At 44.5% G+C, this 24128-nt stretch overlaps 1 protein-coding gene and 1 long non-coding RNA gene across 2 annotated transcripts; both read left to right on the top strand.

Annotated features, from left to right (window-relative positions):
* The first annotated feature begins 4606 nt into the window (after window positions 1-4606).
* On the top strand, window positions 4607-12527 carry LOC112240448 (zinc finger protein 2-like). The gene is made up of 2 exons (XM_042316568.1): window positions 4607-5224; window positions 10699-12527. The coding sequence occupies exons 1-2, from the start codon at window positions 4825-4827 to the stop codon at window positions 12015-12017; spliced, it is 1719 nt and encodes a 572-aa protein (XP_042172502.1). The 5' UTR covers window positions 4607-4824; the 3' UTR covers window positions 12018-12527.
* Window positions 12528-12677: 150 nt separating this feature from the next.
* LOC121845362 lies at window positions 12678-14797 on the top strand. Its single transcript, XR_006082526.1, has 2 exons — window positions 12678-12736; window positions 13456-14797. It is a non-coding gene; the product is annotated as an uncharacterized LOC121845362 (long non-coding RNA).
* Window positions 14798-24128: the final 9331 nt, after the last annotated feature.

The raw sequence follows: 24128 nt of genomic DNA, 5'->3' as shown, positions 1-24128 counted from the left end.
GAACAAAAGGACTTGAGTTTCTGTATGTTGTTATGATTACACCATGAGTCTTTAATCATAAGGCATACACCCCTCGCACTTCTTCTTACCAGAGAGATGTTTGTTTCTGTCGGCGCGATGCTTGAAGAAACCGGTGGCTGTACCGACTCTATATCCCGAGTGAGCCATGTTAACGTGAAACAGAGTTTGTTACAATCTCTTGACTACATTACGTAATTTCAAATTAGTAAATGTGATGTTTTCTCTTTTTTTGAAGTGGAGGACCTGTTGGACTGTATATGTTGAGGGTTTCCTTCATGTGTTCATCTCCAAGGAGGTTGTAAGGGCACAGATGACAGACAGACAGCATCCAGTTGGGGTGGCTTAACGCTGATTCACATGGAGCAGGAACAGCACAGTGTATGGGCTAAGGCACTAATGGCTTGACAATTGTTATCCTTATGCATTGCATCCTTATGTAATACATGTATCACTAGCCACTTTAACTATGCCACTTGGTTTACATACTTATCTCATATGTATATACTGTACTCGATATCATCTACTGTATCTTGCCTATGCTGCTCTGTACCATCACTCATTCATATATCCTTATGTACATATTCTTTATCCCCTTACACTGTGTTATAAGACAGTAGTTTTTTTGGAATTGTTAGTTAGATTACTTGTTCGTTATTACTGCATTGTCGGAACTAGAAGCACAAGCATTTCGCTACACTCGCATTAACATCTGCTAACCATGTGTATGTGACAAATAAAATTTGATTTGATTTGATTTGATTTGATTTGTTTTAACCAAGAGTATGGTTCTGAAAGTAAAATGGGACTTCACTAGTTTGGCAATACAGCATAACAACATGGCTGTGACTTCACTAGTTTGGACAATACAGCATAACAACATGGCTGTGACGTCACTAGTTTGGCAATACAGCCTAACAACATGGCTGTGACGTCACTAGTTTGGACAATACAGCATAACAACATGGCTGTGACGTCACTAGTTTGGCAATACAGCCTAACAACATGGCTGTGACGTCACTAGTTTGGACAATACAGCATAACAACATGGCTGTGACGTCACTAGTTTGGACAATACAGCATAACAACATGGCTGTGACGTCACTAGTTTGGACAATACAGCAGAACAACATGGCTGTGACGTCACTAGTTTGGACAATACAGCAGAACAACATGGCTGTGACGTCACTAGTTTGGACAATACAGCATAACAACATGGCTGTGACGTCACTAGTTTGGACAATACAGCCTAACAACGTGGCTGTGACATCACTAGTTTGGACAATACAGCCTAACAACATGGCTGTGACGTCACTAGTTTGGACAATAGAGCCTAACAACATGGCTGTGACGTCACTAGTTTGGACAATACAGCCTAACAACATGGCTGTGACGTCACCAATGACAGATCAACGAGATGCTGCCACACAGCAGTAGAAGCACCGGTAATAATCTGTTTTGGGGAAATGTGAAAACAAACCCCCTAACGGTCCCACTCATAGAGGTTGTATGTATGTACCTGCCTCTGCAACATCTCATTCCAAAATCAATGGCATTCATATGGAATTGGTCCCCCCCTTGCTGCTATAACAGCCTCCACCCTTCTGGGAAGACTTTCCACTAGATGTTGAAACACTGCTGGGGGGGGGGCTTGCTTCAAAAGAGCTTTAGTGCGGTCGGCCACTGGGCGATTAGGCGATTAGGCCTGGCTTCACAGTAGGCTTCACAGCAGGCGTTCCAATTCATACCAAATGTGTTCCATGATGTTGAGGGCAGGGCTCTGTGCAGGTCAGTCAAGTTTTTCCACACCGATCTCGAACAAACCATTTCTCTATGGACCTCACTTTGTGCACAGGGGCATTGTCATGCTGAAACCAGAAAGGGCCTTCCCCAAAACTATTGCTACAAAATTGAAATCACAAAATCATCTAGAATGTCATTGTATGCAGTAGCGTTAAGACTTCCCTTTCACTGGAACTAAGGAGCCCCATAAAAAACAGCCCCATACCATTATTCCTCCTCCACCAAACTTTACAGTTGGCACTATGCCTTCGAGCAGGTAGTGTTCTCCTAGCATCCTCCAAACTGCAGATGTTTCAGTACAGCACAACAGGGAGGGAGAGAGGGGGAGGGAGGGAGGGAGGGAGGGGGGAGAAAGAGGGGGAGGGATGGAGAGGGAGGGAGGGAGAAAGAGGGGGAGGGATGGAGAGGGAGGGAGGGAGAAAGAGGGGGGAAGAGAGGGAGAGAGGGGGAGAGGAGGGAGAGGGGGAGAGGGAGCTGTTTCAGTAGACTACAGGGGAGGGGGAAGAGAGGGAGAGAGGGGTTTGAGAGAGAGGAGAGGGAGGAGAGTCATGTGTTTGCAGCTGTTTCAGTACTGCCTACTACAGGGCACTGATGGAGAGAGGGAGAGCAGCTGTTTCAGTACAGCACAACAGGGAGAGAGAGGGTAGAGCAGCTGTTTCAGTACTGCCACTGCAGGGAGAGCTGTCCGGGCCAGATCTGCAGCTGTTTCAGTACAGCACTACAGGGAGAGGGACCCTGGGCATCTTTCTTTTGGTGTTTTTCAGAGTCCGTAGAGCAGCTGTTTCAGTACTGCACTACAGGGAGAAAATCAAATCAAATGTAGATTCGCAGCTGTTTCAGTACAGCACCTAAAACCCCAGGGAGAGCAATGCAGGGGTAGAGCAGCTGTTTCAGTACAGCACTACAGGGAGAGATTATAACAGAACATGGCCAGGGAGAGCAGCTGTTTCAGTACAGCACTACAGGGAAACTGAGAGCAGCACGGGGTGGAGAGGGGACAGCTGTTCATCAGTCAGGTCCTGAGGCAGTTCCTGAGCACTACAGGGCTCAGAGTCCTCCATAAATACTGAGAGAGGAAAGAGAGAAAGAGGAGGAATTAGACAGACAAGCCCTAGAGCAAAAACTCCACTGGACTAGGACTAGGACAGGATGTACTGACCAGGGTTAGAGGCAGAGAATATGGAAAGAGGGGAACAAGAGACAGCAAGGGCGGTTCCGCTCCAACCCAACCGCCACCTTCACACTCCTGAATGATGAATCATGTTCTTTCTTTTGGTGTTTTTCACTTAAAGAAGGTTGAGACCGAGTTTGCGTCTCTCACATGGGTAGGCAGACCATTCCATAAAAATGGAGCTCTATAGGAGAAAGCCCTGCCCCAAAGAAAGCCCTGTTCCACAGGTGCATGTTCATTAATTGTTTATGGTGCATTGAACAAGCATGGGAAACTGTGTTTAAACATTTACAATGAAGATCTGTGGAAATTGTTATTTGGATTTTTACAAATTATCTTTGAAAGACAGGGTCCTGAAAAAGGGATGTTTCTTTTTTAGCTGAGTTTACATGATGTACTGTTACACCATGTAGGAGCAGTATAGACCTAGTCTGTTCATTATTAGTTATATACATCTACATGATGTATTGTTACACATTTACATGAAGATCTGTGGAAATTGTTATTTGACCTTTAGTCTGTTCATTGAAAAGGGATGTTATTTACATCTACATGATGTACTGTTACACCATGTAGGAGCAGTATAGACCTAGTCTGTTCATTATTAGTTATATACATCTACATGATGTATTGTTACACCATGTAGGAGCAGTATAGACCTAGTCTGTTCATTATATACATCTACATGATGTATTGTTACACCGTGTAGGAAGAGTTTGGACCTACTCAGTACTGTTACACCACGTATGAACAGTTTGGACCTACTCAGTACTGTTACACCGTGTAGGAGCAGTTTGGACCTACTCAGTTCTGTTACACTGTGTAGGAGCAGTTTGGACCTACTCAGTACTGTTACACCGTGTAGGAGCAGTTTGGACCTACTCAGTACTGTTACACCGTGTAGGAGCAGTTTGGACCTACTCAGTTCTGTTACACCGTGTAGGAGCAGTTTGGACCTACTCAGTACTGTTACACCGTGTAGGAGCAGTTTGGACCTACTCAGTACTGTTACACCGTGTAGGAGCAGTTTGGACCTACTCAGTACTGTTACACCGTGTAGGAGCAGTTTGGACCTACTCAGTTCTGTTACACTGTGTAGGAGCAGTTTGGACCTACTCAGTACTGTTACACTGTGTAGGAGCAGTTTGGACCTACTCAGTTCTGTTACACTGTGTAGGAGCAGTTTGGACCTACTCAGTACTGTTACACCGTGTAGGAACAGTTTGGACCTACTCAGTTCTGTTACACTGTGTAGGAGCAGTTTGGACCTACTCAGTTCTGTTACACTGTGTAGGAGCAGTTTGGACCTACTCAGTACTGTTACACCGTGTAGGAGCAGTTTGGACCTCGCTGCCTTATTGGGATATTATCTGTTTGTTTGATTGATTTCCTGAATGCAGATGTACAGTAGTATAGTAGGGTGTTTTAAATTCTCACTCATTGGAGATATTCACTTATCAACACATGTTTCTCTATTATATAATGAAATAAATAAAACCTACCTTTTGTCTTAAAATAAAATAAACATTTCCCTTGACTGTTACCCTCCCACCCAGCAGATGGCGATCTGCCTATTTCAGGCAATGCTGCCAGTGTGACGTATAATCTAATGGACGGGACGCTTCTTCAAGAACGTCGCGTTATCCACCTCCGGAGCTTTTAGCCATCATAAGCGAAAACATTCAAGCTCTATAAACGCTTTCGGTGTATATTAGCCACGGTGCTTTAAACACACTTGTCGTATCTACTAGTTAGTTACCCAATTTAATATAATATTTACGTTGTTGTTAGCTAACTGGCTGAGTAAATTAGCAGTGCTAGTCTAGTCACTAATGCTAACTAGTTATCTAGCTAACATCTCAACCATGAGCTCACTAAACGACTCCCCCACTGCTAAAGAGGAGGTCTGCTGGACGGAGAAAGAAACTCTGGGGCTGAACATTGTCGTGAAAGAGGAGAAGGAAGAAGAGGATGTCACAGTAAAACAAGAAACAGAGGTTGAGGCTGTTACAGTGAAAGAAGAAGAGAAAGAAGTTAAATTGACAGAAGATGAAGACTCGTTCAGAGTGAAAGAGGAGGAGGATGTTACAGTAAAAGAAGAGGAGGAAGAGAAAGAGGAGATGACTGTCACAGTGAAAGAAGAGGAAGACATTTTTGGAATGAAGGAAGTGGGAGAGATTACTGTCACATTGGAGGAGGAAGAAGAGGAGACAGGAGATCTGATTAACAACAGTGAGTAATATCTTAAACACAGGGTTACAAACTCTGCAGTTGTTGAACCGATGTGTGGTTTTAAAGGGGCATTTACTGAAGGTCTACACTTTAATAGTTCTGTACTGTAGGAATCGTTAAAGCTACAAGGAGACGGCCAACAAAACGTTAACATTTGTAAACATGTGAATATCTCTTTCTGTAGTGCTTTGCTTGACATCACATTAAAGCAAAAATCAACTCATGTCTGACTTCAAATGATGAAGAGGACAGAATCAAGACAATGAAGGATAATTTTGATCTGGATGAAATGTATAAAACAATTATTACCACAGAGGTTATTTAAAATCCTTAATAGTATTTTGACCCACCCGTGGATCAATCTTTCAGAAACCATTGATTTCAGAGCTTAGCAACACACACAACTCTGTGCACGAGGACTACTTTTAGTCCCCTACTGACCCCCGAGGAGCCTCCACTGGTAGAGTGTGGAAAGAGGCTGTCCGAGACACATCTGTTGGGTTGGTAGAGTGTGGAAAGAGGCTGTCCAAGACACATCTGTTGGGTTGGTAGAGTGTGGAAAGAGGCTGTCCAAGACACATCTGTTGGGTTGGTAGAGTGTGGAAAGAGGCTGTCCAAGACACATCTGTTGGGTTGGTAGAGTGTGGAAAGAGGCTGTCCAAGACACATCTGTTGGGTTGAGTGTGGAAAGAGTGTGGAAATCTGTTGGGTTGGTAGAGCTGTCCAAGACTGTCATCTGTTGGGTTGGTGGAGAGGCTGTCCAAGACTCAAGAGTGTGGAAAGAGGCTGTCCAAGACTCATCTGTTGGGTTGGTAGAGTGTGGAAAGAGGCTGTCCAAGACACATCTGTTGGAGTTGGAAAGAGGCTAGACTCATCTGTGTGGAAAAAGAGGCTGTCCAAGACACATCTGTTGGGTTGGTAGAGTGTGGAAAGAGGCTGTCCGACATCTGTTGGGTTGGTAGAGTGTGGAAAGACTCATCTGGCTGTCCAAGACTCATCTGTTGGGTTGGTAGTGTGGAAAGAGGCTGTCCAAGACACATCTGTTGGGTTGGTAGAGTGTGGAAAGAGGCTGTCCAAGACTCATCTGTTGGGTTGGTAACATGTGGAAAGAGGCTGTTGAGAGCAGTGTTGATTGCTATATGAGCAGTCCATTTTATGAGAGAGAGTTATTGCTATATGACAATATAAATCATTATGGACTTAGACCTGCCAGGTGGGAGTTATTGCTATATGACAATATAAATCATTATGGACTTAGACCTGCCAGGTGGGAGTTATTGCTATATGACATGACAATATAAATCATTATGGCCTTAGACCTGCCAGGTGGGAGTTATTGCTACATGACAATATAAATCATTATGGACTTAGACCTGCCAGGTGGGAGTTATTGCTACATGACAATATAAATCATTATGGACTTAGACCTGCCAGGTGGAAGTTATTGCTACATGACAATATAAATCATTATGGACTTATACCTGACAGGTGGGAGTTATTGCTATAGGATTTGAAAATATTTGGCATGGGTCCTCAGATCCTCAAAAGGTTTTACAGCTGCACCATCGAGAGCATCCTGACGGGTTTCATCACTGCCTGGTATGGCAACTGCTCGGCCTCCGACCGCAAGGCACTACAGGGGTAGTGCGAACGGCCCAGTACATCACCGGGGCCAAGCTTCCTGCCATCCAGGACCTCTATACCAGGCGGTGTCAGAAGAAGGCCCTAAAAGACTCCAGCCACCCGAGTCATTGACTGTTCTCTCTGCTACTGCACGGCAAGCAGTACCGGAGCGCCAAGTCTAGGTCAGCTTCTACCCCCAAGCCATAAGACTCATGAACAGCTAATTAAAAGGCTACCCAGATTACTTGCCCCCTCCCCCTCTTTTACACCCCTGCTACCCTCTGCTGTTATCATCTATGCATAGTCACTTTAATAACTCTACCGTCAGGTACATATTACCTCCACTAACTGGTGCCCCCGCACATTGACTCTGTACCGGTTCCCCCCCTGTATATAGTCACGCTATTGATATTTTACTGCTCCTCTTTAATAACTTGTTACTTTTATTTTTCATTCTTATCCATATATTTTTTTAACTGCATTGTTGGTTAGGGGCTTGTAAGTAAGCATTTCACTCTAAGGTCTACATCTGTTGTATTTGGCGAATGTGACTAATACAATTTGATTAGATAATGATGGTAAAGACAGACCGGTCCCAGTTGGTAATGATGGTAAACACAGACCGGTCCCAGTTGGTAATGATGGTAAACACAGACCGGTCCCAGTTGGTAATGATGGTAAACACAGACCGGTCCCAGTTGATAATGATGACAGACCGGTCCCAGTTGGTAATGATGGTAAACACAGACCGGTCCCAGTTGGTAATGATGGTAAACACAGACCGGTCCCAGTTGGTAATGATGGTAAACACAGACCGGTCCCAGTTGATAATGATGGTAAACACAGACCGGTCCCAGTTGATAATGATGGTAAACACAGACCGGTCCCAGTTGAAAATGATGGTAAACACAGACTGGTCCCAGTTGGTAATGATGGTAAACACAGACTGGTCCCAGTTGAAAATTATGGTAAACACAGACTGGTCCCAGTTGGTAATGATGGTAAACACAGACCGGTCCCAGTTGATAATGATGGTAAACACAGACCGGTCCCAGTTGGTAATGATGGTAAACACAGACCGGTCCCAGTTGGTAATGATGGTAAACACAGACCGGTCCCAGTTGGTAATGATGGTAAACACAGACCGGTCCCAGTTGGTAATGATGGTAAACACAGACCGGTCCCAGTTGGTAATGATGGTAAACACAGACCGGTCCCAGTTGGTAATGATGGTAAACACAGACCGGTCCCAGTTGGTAATGATGGTAAACACAGACCGGTCCCAGTTGGTAATGATGGTAACACAGACCGGTCCCAGTTGATATTGATGGAAGAACAGGTTGTAATTGATATTGGTGGTAGAACAGGTTGTAATTGATATTGATGGTAAAACAGGTTGTAATTGATATTGATGGTAAAACAGGTTGTAATTGATATAAAACAGGTTGAAATTGATATTGGTGGTAGAACAGGTTCTAATTGATGTTGATGGTAAAACAGGTTCTAATTGATATTGATGGTAAAACAGGTTGTAATTGATATTGGTGGTAAAACAGGTTGTAATTGATATTGGTGGTAAAACAGGTTGTAATTGATGTTGATGGTAAAACAGGTTCTAATTGATATTGATGGTAAAACAGGTTCTAATTGATATAAAACAGGTTGTAATTGATATTGGTGGTAAAACAGGTTGAAATTGATATTGATGGTAAAACAGGTTGTAATTGATATTGATGGTAAAACAGGTTGTAATTGATATAAAACAGGTTGTAATTGATATTGATGGTAAAACAGGTTGTAATTGATATTGATGGTAAAACAGGTTGTAATTGATATTGATGGTAAAACAGGTTCTAATTGATATAAAACAGGTTGTAATTGATATTGATGGTAAAACAGGTTGTAATTGATATTGGTGGTAAAACAGGTTGTAATTGACATTGATGGTAAAACAGGTTGTAATTGATATTGATGGTAAAACAGGTTGTAATTGATATTGGTGGTAAAACAGGTTGTAATTGATATTGATGGTAAAACAGGTTGTAATTGATATTGATGGTAAAACAGGTTGTAATTGATATTGATGGTAAAACAGGTCCCATTTGTTATTGATAGTGAAACAGGTTCCAATTTATATTGATGGTAACCACTTATGTACCATTCTAGCCCCATTCTAACTCAGACCCTTATCTACCATCTAACCCCATCTTAACCCCTTATGTACCATTATAGCCCCATCTTAACCCCGTATGTACCATTCTAGCCCCATCTTAACCCCTTATCTACCATTCTAGCCCCATCTTAACCCGGTATGTACCATTCTAGCCCCATCTTAACCCATTATGTACCATTCTAGCCCCATCTTAACCCATTATGTACCCTTCTAGCCCCATCTTAACCCTTATGTACCATTATAGCCCCATCTTAACCCCTTATCTACCATTCCATCCCCATCTTAACCCCTTATGTACCATTCTAGCCCCATCTTAACCCTGTATGTACCATTCTAACCCCATCATAACTAACCCCTTATGTACCATTCCATCCCCATCTTAACCCCTTATGTACCATTCTAGCCCCATCTTAACCCTTATGTACCATTCTAGCCCCATCGTAACCCCTTATGTACCATTCTAGCCCAATCTTAACCCCTTATGTACCATTCTTGCCCCATCTTAACCCTGTATGTACCATTCTAACCCCATCTTAACTTAACCCCTTATGTACCATTCTATCCCCATCTTAATAACACCTTATGGACCATTCTAGCCCCATCTTAACCCCTATGTACCATTCTAGCCCCATCTTAACCCCTTGTGGACCATTCTAGCCCCATCTTAACCCCTTATGTACCATTCTAGCCCCATCTTAACCCCTTATGTACCATTCTAGCCCCATCTTAACCCCTTATGTACCATTTCAGCCCCATCTTAATCCATTATGTACCATTCTAGACCCATCTTGACCCCGTATGTACCATTCTAGCCCCATCTTAACCCTGTATGTATCATTCTAGCCCCATTCTAACCCCATATGTACCATTCTAGCCCCATTCTAACCCCGTATGTACCATTCTAGCCCCATTCTAACCCCTATGTACCATTCTAGCTCCATCTTAACCCCTTATGTACCATTCTAGCTCCATCTTAACCCCTTATGTACCATTCTAGCCCCATCTTAACCCCTTATGTACCATTCTAGCCCCATCTTAACCCATTATGTACCATTCTAGACCCATCTTAACCCCGTATGTACCATTCTAGCCCCATCTTAACCCCTTATGTACCATTCTAGTAGCAAACCAACAATTAGCCACTAGGTGTCGTTATAGTAATTTTAAGAGATTACACGTAAATATATAAACATGTTCCATTGCTGTTTAATAACGAGTCACCAAAATATGCTCTATACGTCTATATTTTCTTTTGCGTACAAAATGTGTACCGGTTGGAGAGGCAAAAGAGGGGATTGGTAAAAATCTTGCTATTTGGCAAACCAAATGCTAGGCTGTAAGCATGGGGTAATAATGTCTCAATGAGTCTTTCTAGTGGATAATAGTTTATGAATTGCCTGGCAGGGCTGTGGGACAGTGGAGATTAGTTTATGAATTGCCTGGCTGGGCTGTGGGACAGTGGATGTGTAGGAATGATTCAAATGGAACTGTTAACAGCCATTACCCGGGACTAACGAGAATCACTAACAGCTATCAACCAATCAGCATTCAGGATCTAAATGTTGTGTTTCATAATGAGGGCTCTAGTCTGGATTAAACCTCATAGGAAAACAGTTTTATAATGGAGTTTTCATTCAGGTCTCTCTGTTTAACTAAATACTTTGTTTGTCTTTGGCAGGAGAGAGACCAGTCTCTCCATCTGACAGCAGAAAGAGTCCTTCAGGGGAACCAGACCCTGAGACACCCAAGCCAGCGAGACGACACCACTGCTCCCAGTGTAATATGAGTTTTAAGTGGTTATGGAAGCTGAAAGAGCATGAAAGGAAACACACTGGAGAAAAGCCCTTCCAATGCTCCCAGTGTGGAAATAGATTCTCACGAGCACATGACCTAAAATCACATGAGAGGACACACACAGGGGAAAAACCACACAATTGTTCCCAGTGTGGAAAGCTTTTTTCCCATTTAGGGAACCTGAACAAACATAAGCGAATACACTCTGGAGAGAAGCCTTACCCCTGTTCCCATTGTGGAAAGAATTTTAGGTCTTCAGATAACCTGAAAGCGCATGAGAGGACACACACAGGGGAAAAACCTTACCATTGCTCCCTTTGTGGAAAGGATTTTACCAAGTTAAGGAACCTAAAAGAGCATGAGAGGAAACACACAGGAGAAAAGCCTTACGAATGCTCCCAGTGTGGAAAGAGTTTTTCCCATATAGGGAACCTGAACAAACATAAGAGAGTACACTCTGGAGAGAAGCCTTACCCCTGTTCACATTGTGGAAAGAATTTTAGGTCTTCCGATAACCTGAAAGCGCATGAGAGGACACACACAGGGGAAAAACCTTACCATTGCGCCCTGTGTGGAAAGGATTTTACCAAGTTAGGGAACCTAAAAGAGCATGAGAGGAAACACACAGGAGAAAAGCCTTACCACTGCTCCCAGTGTGGAGAGAGATTTTCAAGGTCACTATACCTTAAAACACACGAGAGGACACATACAGGAGAAAAGCCTTACCACTGCTCCAATTGTGGAAAGAGATTTTCAACATCATCGGACCTAAAAAAGCACCAGAGGACACACACAAGGGAGAAATCTTACCATTGCTCTCAATGTGGAAATAGTTTCTTACGATCACATGACCTAAAATCGCATGAGCTGACACACACAGGGGAAAAACCACATAGTTGCTCCCAGTGTGGAAAGTGTTTTTTGTATTTAGGGAACCTGAACAAACATAAGAAAATACACTCTGGAGAGAAGCCTTACCCCTGTTCCCATTGTGGAAAATTCTTTAGGTCATTAGATAACATGAAGGAGCATGAGAGGACACACACGGGGGAGAAGCTTTACCATTGCGCCCTGTGTGGAAAGAGATATTCACGATCACATGACCTAAAATTACATAAAAGGAAACACACAGGGGAAGAAAACGCACAATTACACACACAGGGGATAAACCACACAGTTGGTCTCAGTGAGGAAAGAATTTAACGCAGTTAGAGAACCTCGTCCCATTGAGGAAATACATTGTCCCAGTCACATGACCTAAAATCACATCAAACCAAACTATATTTATACAGCACCTTTCTGACATGGAATGCAACACAATGGGCTTCACAGGTAAAAAATAATGGGGGAAAAAAACTGAAATATTTACGACACAACAAACATAAGAGAATTTTTAAAGAACTAAACATTAACAATAAAAACGGCACAACTAAAAAGCACCCTGAGGAAAAGAAAAGATAAAAATGTATTTTAATCTCTTTTAGAAATGTCCACAGTTTCAGCTCCCCTCAGGTTCTCTGCCAGGCTAGTCCAGAGTCTGGGGGCATAGTAACTAAAGGCTGCCTCTCCATGCCTCTTGGTCCCCCTCAAGTTCTCTAGCAGGCTATACTATACTATTCCAGAGGCTGGGGGTATAGTAACTAAAGGCTGCCTCTTGGTCCCCCTCAGGTTCTCTGGAAGACTATACTATACTATTCCAGAGGCTGGGGGTATAGTAACTAAAGGCTGCCTCTTGGTCCCCCTCAGGTTCTCTGGCAGACTATACTATACTATTCCAGAGGCTGGGGGTATAGTAACTAAAGGCTGCCTCTCCATGCTCCTTGGTCCCCCTCAGGTTCTCTGGCAGACTATACTATACTATTCCAGAGTCTGGGGGCATAGTAACTAAAGGCTGCCTCTCCATGCCTCTTGGTCCCCCTCAGGTTCTCTAGCCGGCTAGTCCAGAGTCTGGGGGCATAGTAACTAAAGGCTGCCTCTCCATGCCTCTTGGTCCCCCTCAGGTTCTCTAGCCGGCTAGTCCAGAGTCTGGGGGCATAGTAACTAAAGGCTGCCTCTCCATGCCTCTTGGTCCCCCTCAGGTTCTCTGACAGACTATACTATACTTTTCCAGAGTCTGTGGACATAGTAACTAAAGGCTGCCTCTCCATGCCTCTTGGTCCCCCTCAGGTTCTCTGACAGACTATACTATACTATTCCAGATTCTGGGGGCATAGTAACTAAAGCCTCTCCATGCCTCTTGGTCCCCCTCTGGTTTTCTGGCAGGCTATTCCAGAGTCTGGGGGTATAGTAACTAAAGGCTGCCTCTCCATGCCTCTTGGTCCCCTTCAGGTTCTCTGGCAGACTATACTCTTCCAGAGTCTGGGGACATAGTAACTAAAGGCTGCCTCTCCATGCCTCTTGGTACCCCTCAGGTTCTCTAGCAGCATAGTCCAGAGTCTGGGGGTATAGTAACTAAAGCCTCTCCATGCCTCTTGATCCCCCTCAGGTTCTCTGGCAGACTATACAATACTATTCCAGAGTCTGGGGGTATAGTAACTAAAGGCTGCCTCTCCATGCCTCTTGGTCCCCCTCAGGTTCTCTAGCCGGCTATTCCAGAGTCTGGGGGCATAGTAACTAAAGGCTGCCTCTTGGTCTCCCTCAGGTTCTCTAGCCGGCTAGTCCAGAGTCTGGGGGCATAGTAACTAAAGGCTGCCTCTCCATGCCTCTTGGTCCCCCTCAGGTTCTCTGGCAGACTATTCCAGAGTCTGGCGGTATAGTAACTAAAGGCTGCCTCTCCATGCCTCTTGGTCCCCCTCAGGTTCTCTGGCAGACTATTCCAGAGTCTGGCGGTATAGTAACTAAAGGCTGGCGGTATAGTAACTAAAGGCTGGCGGTATAGTAACTAAAGGCTGGCGGTATAGTAACTAAAGGCTGGCGGTATAGTAACTAAAGGGTGCTTGTCTCTTCAGACAGGAACTGCTTTTTTATTATTGATGGCTATTGAATGACCTCTGAAGGTACAGTTAAAAGGTATCCCAAACAATAAGGGGATTTGCTGAACCTATATTGTACAGGAAATATTCAGTTATAATGATTTTGTCTTAGTTAAGATTAAATTGTCATCCAGTAAATATTGGTATTGGATTAAAATGTTAAAAATGTAAATTTTAATAAATAATAAATTGTCTTCCAGTAAACTTTGATTAAAATGTCCAATATCCCTGTCCACTTGGAAATTCTATAAGAATTATGTGAAGGCCAATTAGACAATGGGCTGATCGCATTCTTTCAGGGGTTTTTAGTCTCTAAATATCCCCTATTTCTAATGAGTCCATAATATTTTTGATAATTAGTTGGTAATTAATATCATCACACCTTTTGAGTTCCTTTGTCCATGAAAGAAATTTTTCACCAACCCATTTATTTTTCCATGCAACTTCATCTCAGGATGTAGATTATGTTTCCTGTAAATAATATATGTTATATTCCTTTTCTTTCAGCCGCATAAAGACTGATCTTTTCCTATAATGTCTTAAACCGTTACAATTCTAACCGGCTACACTTATTGTAGCCTTTACTGTAACTAGACACTATTCTCAGTCTAAATGGACCATAATTAGTGCTTGTAAACTTACTGCCATCAGAGGTATTATGAAGGTCAAAAATAGAGATTTCAAATGTCTGATGTTTAGAATCCAAGAAACAGGTTCTAATGACATTTGTTTGGTTCTGTTTGCCTGTGAGCCAATGCCACAGATGTTAGAAAATTTTGTCAAGATATTACGTGTGTAGTAGATCTGTGTAGGTTGATGTGTATGATCGTGGATGTGATTTAGTGAGTGTGTGTACGATGTCTGGATTAGAGGAAGACTACAATGTGTGATGTCTGAAATAAAGAATAACCCAGCCAGTTTGCATGGTTGAGTGTCTGTGTGTGTACGATGTCTGGATTAGAGTAAGACTATAATGTGTGATGTCTGAAATAAAGAATAACCCAGCCAGTTTGCATGGTTGACTGTCTGTGTGTGTAAAATGGAGTGTAGCCTTAATATTCAGGATGATGATTGTAATCCGTGTCGTATCAACATCATTTTTATTTATTTTTATTTATTTCACCTTTATTTAACCAGGTAGGCTAGTTGAGAACACCTTTATTTAACCAGGTAGGCTAGTTGAGAACACCTTTATTTAACCAGGTAGGCTAGTTGAGAACACCTTTATTTAACCAGGTAGGCAAGTTGAGAACAAGTTCTCATTTACAATTGCGACCTGGTCAAGATAAAGCAAAGCAGTTCGACAGATACAACGACACAGAGTTACACATGGAGTAAAACAAACATACAGTCAATAATACAGTATAAACAAGTCTATATACAATGTGAGCAAATGAGGTGAGAAGGGAGGTAAAGGCAAAAAAGGCCATGGTGGCAAAGTAAATACAATATAGCAAGTAAAACACTGGAATGGTAGTTTTGCAATGGAAGAATGTGCAAAGTAGAAATAAAAATAATGGGGTGCAAAGGAGCAAAATAAATTAAATACAGTAGGGAAAGAGGTAGTTGTTTGGGCTATGTACAGGTGCAGTAATCTGTGAGCTGCTCTGACAGTTGGTGCTTAAAGCTAGTGAGGGAGATAAGTGTTTCCAGTTTCAGAGATTTTTGTAGTTCGTTCCAGTCATTGGCAGCAGAGAACTGGAAGGAGAGGCGGCCAAAGAAAGAATTGGTTTTGGGGGTGACTAGAGAGATATACCTGTTGGAGCGTGTGCTACAGGTGGGAGATGCTATGGTAACCAGCGAGCTGAGATAAGGGGGGACTTTACCTAGCAGGGTCTTGTAGATGACATGGAGCCAGTGGGTTTGGCGACGAGTATGAAGCGAGGGCCAGCCAACGAGAGCGTACAGGTCGCAATGGTGGGTAGTATATGGGGCTTTGGTGACAAAACGGATTGCACTGTGATAGACTGCATCCAATTTGTTGAGTAGGGTATTGGAGGCTATTTTGTAAATGACATCGCCGAAGTCGAGGATTGGTAGGATGGTCAGTTTTACGAGGGGATGTTTGGCAGCATGAGTGAAGGATGCTTTGTTGCGAAATAGGAAGCCAATTCTAGATTTAACTTTGGATTGGAGATGTTTGATATGGGTCTGGAAGGAGAGTTTACAGTCTAACCAGACACCTAAGTATTTGTAGTTGTCCACGTATTCTAAGTCAGAGCCGTCCAGAGTAGTGATGTTGGACAGGCGGACAGGTGCAGGTAGCGATCGGTTGAAGAGCATGCATTTAGTTTCACTTGTATTTAAGAGCAGTTGGAGGCCACGGAAGGAGAGTTGTATGGCATTGAAGCTCGTCTGGAGGGTTGTTTGTTTGGCAGCATGATAGTTACAATGAACCTCATTTTCAGAGAAAAACACATCCATTTCCATAGTAATTAGTATAGTAATATACATAGTAATTAGTATAGTAATATACATAGTAATTAGTATAGTAATATACATAGTAATTAGTATAGTAATATACATAGTAATTAGTATAGTAATATACATAGTAATTAGTATAGTAATATACATAGTAATTAGTATAGTAATATACATAGTAATTAGTATAGTAATATACATAGTAATTAGTATAGTAATATACATAGTAATTAGTATAGTAATATACATAGTAATTAGTATAGTAATATACATAGTAATTAGTATAGTAATATACATAGTAATTAGTACAGTAATATACATAGTAATTAGTACAGTAATATACATAGTAATTAGTTTTGTAATATACATAGTAATTGTCATTGCACATGATGATGAAAGAGACCTTGCATTACTATAGAGACGGATTCACTACAGTACAAATGTATCCCGTACATTATGTTATTATTCCCCAACGGCCCTGTTCTGATGTCTTCCTGCTTGTTGTAAACATAGATAAACATGTCGACCAAGACAACGGCCCTGTTCTGATGTCTTCCTGCTTGTTGTAAACATAGATAAACATGTCGACCAAGACAACGGCCCTGTTCTGATGTCTTCCTGCTTGTTGTAAACATAGATAAACATGTCGACCAAGACAACAGCCCTGTTCAGATATCTTCCCATTGCTTGTTGTAAATATAAATCAACATGTAGATAAAGACACAAAAGATAGACAAACAAAAATCATATTGAATTACAGAAAAGTTCTCGACAATAGAGAGAGACAGATGGAGAGAGGAAGAGAAGAGAAGCTATTGGGGAATCATCCACAAGCTACTGAGGAATCCTCCACAAGCTACTGGGGAATCATCCACAAGCTACTGGGAAATCCTCCACAAGCTACTGGGGAATCATCCACAAGCTACTGGGAAATCCTCCACAAGCTACTGGGGAATCATCCACAAGCTACTGGGGAATCATCCATAAGCTACTGAGGAATCCTCCACAAGCTACTGAGGAATCCTCCACAAGCCAAGCGTGTGCAAAGGGTGGCAACTTTGAAGAATCTCAAATATAAAATATATTTAGATTTGTATTAACACTTTTTTGGTTACTAAACTCAGCAAAAAAAAGAAATGTCCCTTTTTCAGGACCCTGTCTTTCAAAGATAATTTGTAAAAATCCAAATAACTTCACAGATCTTAATTGTAAAGGGTTTAAACACTGTTTCCCATGCTTCAATGAACCATAAACGATTAATGAACATGCACCTGTGGAAATGAACATGCACCTTTGTTTTTGAAGTGTTCAGAACAAGGTTAAAATATAGCTTGTTGGACACTAAGAAAGCTTTGTTGTAGAGCATTTAACACAAAATCCGAGGAGGGGCCAGCTGAGTATAAGACTGTATCATCTGCATATAAATGGATGGATGAGAGCTTCCTAATGCCAGAGCTATGTTGTTGATGTAAGTTGAGAAGAGTGTGGGGGTTAGGATTGAGCCTTGGGGTACTCCCTTGGTGACAGGCAGTGGCTGAGACAGCAGATTTTCTGACTTTATACACCACACTCTTTGAGAGAGGTAGTTAGCAAACCAGACCAAAGACCCCTCAGAGACACCAATACACCTTAGCCGGCCCAGAAGAATGGAATTGTCACGGTTCATGAATCCACTGCCTCCCTCTCTCTTTCTCTTTCTCTTTCTCTCTCTCTCTCTCTCTCTCTCTCTCTCTCTCTCTCTCCCGTGTTTGTGTGGGCGTGGTTCCCAATCTCGGCCTGATTGTCTGTGCCAGCTGGAATCACTTATCTTCCCTTTATATGTTCTGTAACCAGTGTTTCTTGTTGTCAGATCGTTGTTACTTCTCTGAGGTTGTGTCGTGTGTCCGTGCTCATCTCTCACCGCCCTTGTGTGGATTATCTGCTGTGCTTCCTCCTACCCATCCGGACACACTCCCTGGATTTCTCAGCACACTATCATCGGAAGATGCGCCCTAGTCCCTGGGTCGGATTCCGTCTGAGTACAGTCTGTCTGTCCTGTTGCTGCTGTAAACTGTATTCATTAAACCATCGTTGCTTGCATCTTGCATCCGCCTCTGTATTGTCACAGAACGATCTGACCAGACCATGGATGCAGCGAGTTCAACGAGTCTGACCGAATTCATTTCCCGCAGTATCACGAGAATGGATCAACAAGAGGAGAACATCTCCAGCACAGGTCGGGCAGTACAAGCCCTTGCGACGCAGGTATCCCAGCTGACCCAACAATTACAACATCTGAGGGGTCTCGATGCGCCACCTACACCGGCAGTTCAACCCGCCCCGCCAGAGCCGGATTCCCAGCTAGAGCCACGGCTACCGACACCAGAGGGTTATTCAGGTGATCCTGACTATTGCAGAGCTTTCCTTACGAGATGTTCCATGCAATTCTCGTTGCAGCCACGGACCTTCAACCGTGAACAGTCTAAGGTAGCATTCGTACTCACACTGCTATCAGGCAAAGCGGCTCTTTGGGGAACGGCGGTGTGGGCGAACCAGGACCCATGCTGCACCTCTTTCCAGACACTCTCCGAGGAGATGAGAAGGGTCTTCGATCGGGCCGTGGCGGGTAGGGAGGCGGCCAGACTACTCGCTGACCTTCGCCAAGGAGACCGTTCAGTATCGGAATACTCCATCCAATTCCGCACTCTGGCCGCAGAGTGTCAGTGGAACGAGGAGGCGCAGTGGGACATGTTCCTGCATGGGCTGGAGGACCGGATCCAGAAGGAGATTTATGTTCTGGACCTTCCCAGGAATTTAAATGGACTAGTGGAACTAGCCTTGAGGGTCGACGCTCGTCTGAGTCGTATTGGCCGCCGAGCATGCCCTAACAGACCGTATAACGACACGGAGGGCTGGCATGCCAGCGGCGGGAACACGGCCAGTTCAGCCTCCGCTCACGAACCCATGCAGCTGGGGAGAGCTCGCCTCTCCCGGGAAGAGAGGGAGAGGCGGAGATCCCAAGGACTCTGTCTCTACTGTGGTAGAGCGGGCCACTTTATCCACTCCTGCCCGGTAAAAGATCAGGCCCGGTAGTAAGCATGAGGCTACTATCGGGTGGTGTCACCACAGAGAAGACCTCATCATCTACTCTCCTCCCGGTAAGACTAAGATGGGCCACCCACACGCACGACACCCAAGCTTTACTGGACTCAGGAGCAGAGGGTAATTTCATGGACTTCAAGCTCGCTCACAAACTCCAGATTCCTATCACCTCACTCTCGCACAAGATATCCGTCAACACTCTCAATGGTCAAGAACTCCCCAACATTTCTCACACCACTGAACCTATCACACTCATCACTTCTGGCAATCACACTGAGACACTATCATTTCTACTCATGGACTCACCCCTTGCACCATTAGTTCTCGGCCACCCTTGGCTCACCCAACACAACCCCAGAGTTGACTGGGGTCATAACTCTATATCCATGTGGAGTAACAAGTGCCCTGAGTCCTGTTTGGTGTCTGCTTGTTCGTCTGTGTCTGATTCTGTGTTTCTAGAGGAGGCAGTGGATTTGTCTAACGTGCCCGTTGAATACCTCGACCTGAAGGAGGTGTTCAGTAAGTCCCGTGCTGCTTCTCTTCCTCCGCATCGTCCCTATGACTGTGCAATAGAATTATTGCCAGGTGAGTCTCCGCCTAAAGGCAAGTTATATTCACTCTCTGTTCCTGAGAGGGAGGCTATGGAGAGATACATCTCTGATTCTCTGGCATCTGGATTCATTCGTCCTTCCTCTTCTCCAGCGGGGCGGGGTTCTTCTTTGTGGGGAAGAAGGACGGTTCTCTGCGTCCTTGCATTGATTACCGTGGGTTGAATAACATCACAGTGAAGAATACCTATCCCTTACCGTTGATGTCCTCAGCCTTTGAAAGGTTACAGGGAGCATCCGTGTTCACTAAGTTGGATTTACGGAATGCATATCATTTGGTTCGCATAAGGGGGGGGGACGAATGGAAGACCGCGTTTAACACCCCCAGAGGGCACTTCGAATATTTGGTCATGCCTTTTGGGCTATCCAACTCCCCAGCGGTTTTCCAGGCACTCGTCAATGACGTGCTGAGAGATATGATTGATCAGTTCATATATGTTTACCTGGATGACATACTGATTTTTTCTTCTTCTCTCCAGGAACACGTTCAGCACGTCAGACGAGTGCTTCAGAGGTTGTTGGAGAATGGACTTTTTGTCAAGGCGGAGAAATGCATTTTCATGCACAATCCGTTCCATTCCTAGGTTACATCGTCTCGACTGAAGGTATTCGCATGGATCCTGACAAGGTTAAGGCTGTGGTGGATTGGCCAAGCCCAGATTCCCGTAAGGCCCTACAGAGGTTTCTGGGATTCGCCAATTTCTACCGGCGTTTCGTTCGCAACTTTAGCCAGATAGTCGCTCCTCTTACCGCCTTAACCTCCCCCAGAGTGACGTTCAGGTGGTCCGATACAGCCGAGGCTGCATTCGCCAAACTCAAGAGCCGCTTTGTTTCGGCTCCCATCCTCATAGCTCCCGATCCCTCGCGTCAGTTCGTGGTGGAGGTGGACGCTTCAGAGGTGGGGGTAGGTGCGGTACTTTCCCAACGTTCCTCTTCTGACGACAAGATGCACCCTTGCGCGTTCCTTTCCCATCGGTTATCACCTGCGGAACGCAACTACAACATTGGCAACAGAGAGTTGTTGGCAGTGAAGTTAGCACTGGAGGAGTGGCGCCATTGGTTAGAGGGTTCGGGGGTACCTTTTATAGTTTGGACCGATCACAAAAATTTAGAATATATCAGAACCGCCAAGCGACTCAACTCCAGGCAGGCGCGGTGGGCACTCTTTTTCGGACGTTTTGACTTCTCTCTCTCGTATCGCCCGGGTTCCAAGAATGTCAAACCCGATTCCCTTTCTCGCATTTTTGACCATTCCGAACACCCATCCACTCCCGAGTGCATCCTACCCGGGACTCACATGGGAGGTTGAATCGAGGGTCAAAACGGCCTTAGAAGGGGTAATGCCTCCGCCCGGTTGCCCGCCTAATCGGTTGTTTGTGCCGGAGGGGTGTCGGTCCGATGTTATTCGGTGGGGGCATTGCTCCAACGTAGCGTGTCATCCAGGAGTCAGCCGCACTAGCTTTTTGGTTAAGCAACGCTTTTGGTGGCCACTGATGGCTCGTGACATTCACAGTTTTGTCTTGGCTTGCTCGGTTTGTGCCACTGGGAAGACTTCTAATCGACGCCCAGGTGGGTTACTCCAACCGCTGTCGGTCCCTTCGAGACCCTGGTCCCACATCGCGCTAGATTTTGTTACCGCCCTCCCGCCCTCCCAGGGCAAGACGGTTGTTTTGACCATGGTGGACCGGTTCTCGAAGGCGGCTCATTTTATTCCCTTGCCTAAATTACCATCTGCCAAGGAGACAGCGGTAACTGTCGTGGATCACGTCTTTCGCTTACATGGCCTGCCGATGGATGTAGTTTCTGACAGGGGGCCCCAATTTGTGTCCAAGTTTTGGCAAGAGTTTTGTAGGTTACTGGGAGCGAGTGTCAGCCTGTCTTCAGGGTTTCATCCCCAGAGCAACGGTCAAACGGAGAGGGCCAACCAAGATTTGGAGAGAGTGTTGCGATGTTTGGTTTCTAAGAATCCCTCTTCCTGGAGTCAACAACTCTCTATGGTTGAGTACGCTCACAATTCGTTGCCAGTGGCAGCCACGGGTCTCTCTCCGTTTGAGTGTAGTTTAGGTTACCAGCCACCTATCTTTCCCAGTACGGAGTCCGAGGTCACTGTTCCCTCCGCTCACGCTTTCATCCAGAGGTGCCGTCACACATGGAGCAGAGCCCGTGAGACTCTTCTCCGGGTGGGGGCGCGCACCAAGGCTAAGGCCGATCGCCACCGGTCGAAGCCTCCGGTATACGTCGTTGGCCAAAGAGTGTGGCTTTCTACTAAGAACATTCCACTCCGATCCGTTTCGAACAAGCTTGCCCCCAAATTTATCGGCCCGTTCAAAGTCACCAGGATCATTAGTCCGGTGGCGGTCCGGCTCAAGCTTCCTCCGGCGTATAGGAGAATTCATCCTACCTTTCATGTGTCTAAAATAAAACCTGTGTTTCAGGCACGCATTAACCCGCCGGTCCCGGTTCCCCCGCCGCCACGACTTGTTGATGGGGAACCCACCTTTTCTGTCAATCGTATTTTGGACTCTAGAAGGAGGGGACGCGGATTCCAGTACCTGGTGGACTGGGAGGGTTACGGCCCGGAGGAGAGAAGTTGGGTACCTGCTAGGGACATTCTGGATCACTCCCTTATCGATGATTTCAATCGACAGGTAAATTCACCTGGGAACGCCAAGAGGCGTTCCTAGGGGGGTAGTGTCACGGTTCATGAATCCACTGCCTCCCTCTCTCTTTTTCTCTTTCTCTCTCTCTCTCTCTCTCTCTCTCTCTCTCTCTCTCTCTCTCTCTCTCTCTCTCTCTCCTCTCTCTCTCCCGTGTTTGTGTGGGCGTGGTTCCCAATCTCGGCCTGATTGTCTGTGCCAGCTGGAATCACTTATCTTCCCTTTATATGTTCTGTAACCAGTGTTTCTTGTTGTCAGATCGTTGTTACTTCTCTGAGGTTGTGTCGTGTGTCCGTGCTCATCTCTCACCGCCCTTGTGTGGATTATCTGCTGTGCTTCCTCCTACCCATCCGGACACACTCCCCTGGATTTCTCAGCACACTATCATCGGAAGATGCGCCCTAGTCCCTGGGTCGGATTCCGTCTGAGTACAGTCTGTCTGTCCTGTTGCTGCTGTAAACTGTATTCATTAAACCATCGTTGCTTGCATCTTGCATCCGCCTCTGTATTGTCACAGGAATGGTCTATCGTGTCAAAAGCTTTGGCCAAGTCAAAAAAAATAGCAGCACAACATTGCTTAGAATCAAGTGCAATGGTGACATCATTTAGAACCTTTAAGGTTGTAGTGACACATCTATAACCTGAGAGGAAACCAGATTCCATACCAGAGAGTAACTATAGACATCAAGAAAGACAGTCAATTGATTATTGACAAGTTGTTCCAACACTTTTTGACAAACAGGGCAAATTAAAAATAGGCCTGTAAACAGTTAGTGTCAGCTTGATCTCCCCCTTTAAATAAAGGACCCACTGTATCTGCCTTCCAGTCAATGGGAACCTCCCCAGAAAGGAGAGACGGGTTTAAAAGGTTAGAGATAGGGCTTGGTGATGATAGTGGCAGCAACCAGAAAGGAGAGACAGGTTTAAAAGGTTAGAGATAGGGCTTGGTGATGATAGTGGCAGCAACCAGAAAGGAGAGACAGGTTTAAAAGGTTAGAGATAGGGCTTGGTGATGATAGTGGCAGCAACCAGAAAGGAGAGACAGGTTTAAAAGGTTAGAGATAGGGCTTGGTGATGATAGTGGCAGCAACCAGAAAGGGTCTAAACCATTTGACACGGATGTTTTTTTGGGGGGGTCGAGTTTCCTTTAGCACCTCGAACTCAGTGTCTTAGCCCCATACACTGCACTGTTCTTGCTCTGTGTGAATCAGCGTTAAACGACCTCAACTTACAAGTGCCTGGGAGATGAACACAAACCCTCAACATATACAGTCCAACAGGTTCAAAAAGAGGAAGACACATTTCCTTATTTGGAATGATATGTAATGACATCGTTTGCCAGAAAAAAAAACTATATAGTGAATCTTTTTAGAAACTGCGTTAGCCACTCCAGTCAGCAGATGGCGAAGTCTTTCAGGTGATGCTTCTCACGTGACGTATAATGTAGTGGACACACGGGTTTCCACTAGTTACCACAGCCACAATGTCAAAATGGGCCAATCGAAAGATTAATGAAAACATTTTTTTTGGTTGAAAACAAACATTTTCTTTTTGGTCTTAATTTAGAGTTCGGCA

The sequence above is a fragment of the Oncorhynchus tshawytscha genome, unplaced genomic scaffold (genome assembly GCF_018296145.1).
Source record: "Oncorhynchus tshawytscha isolate Ot180627B unplaced genomic scaffold, Otsh_v2.0 Un_contig_540_pilon_pilon, whole genome shotgun sequence".
Taxonomy (NCBI): domain Eukaryota; kingdom Metazoa; phylum Chordata; class Actinopteri; order Salmoniformes; family Salmonidae; genus Oncorhynchus; species Oncorhynchus tshawytscha.
Note: the sequence above shows the minus strand (reverse complement) of the source record. Positions and strands in the feature narration are given on the sequence as shown.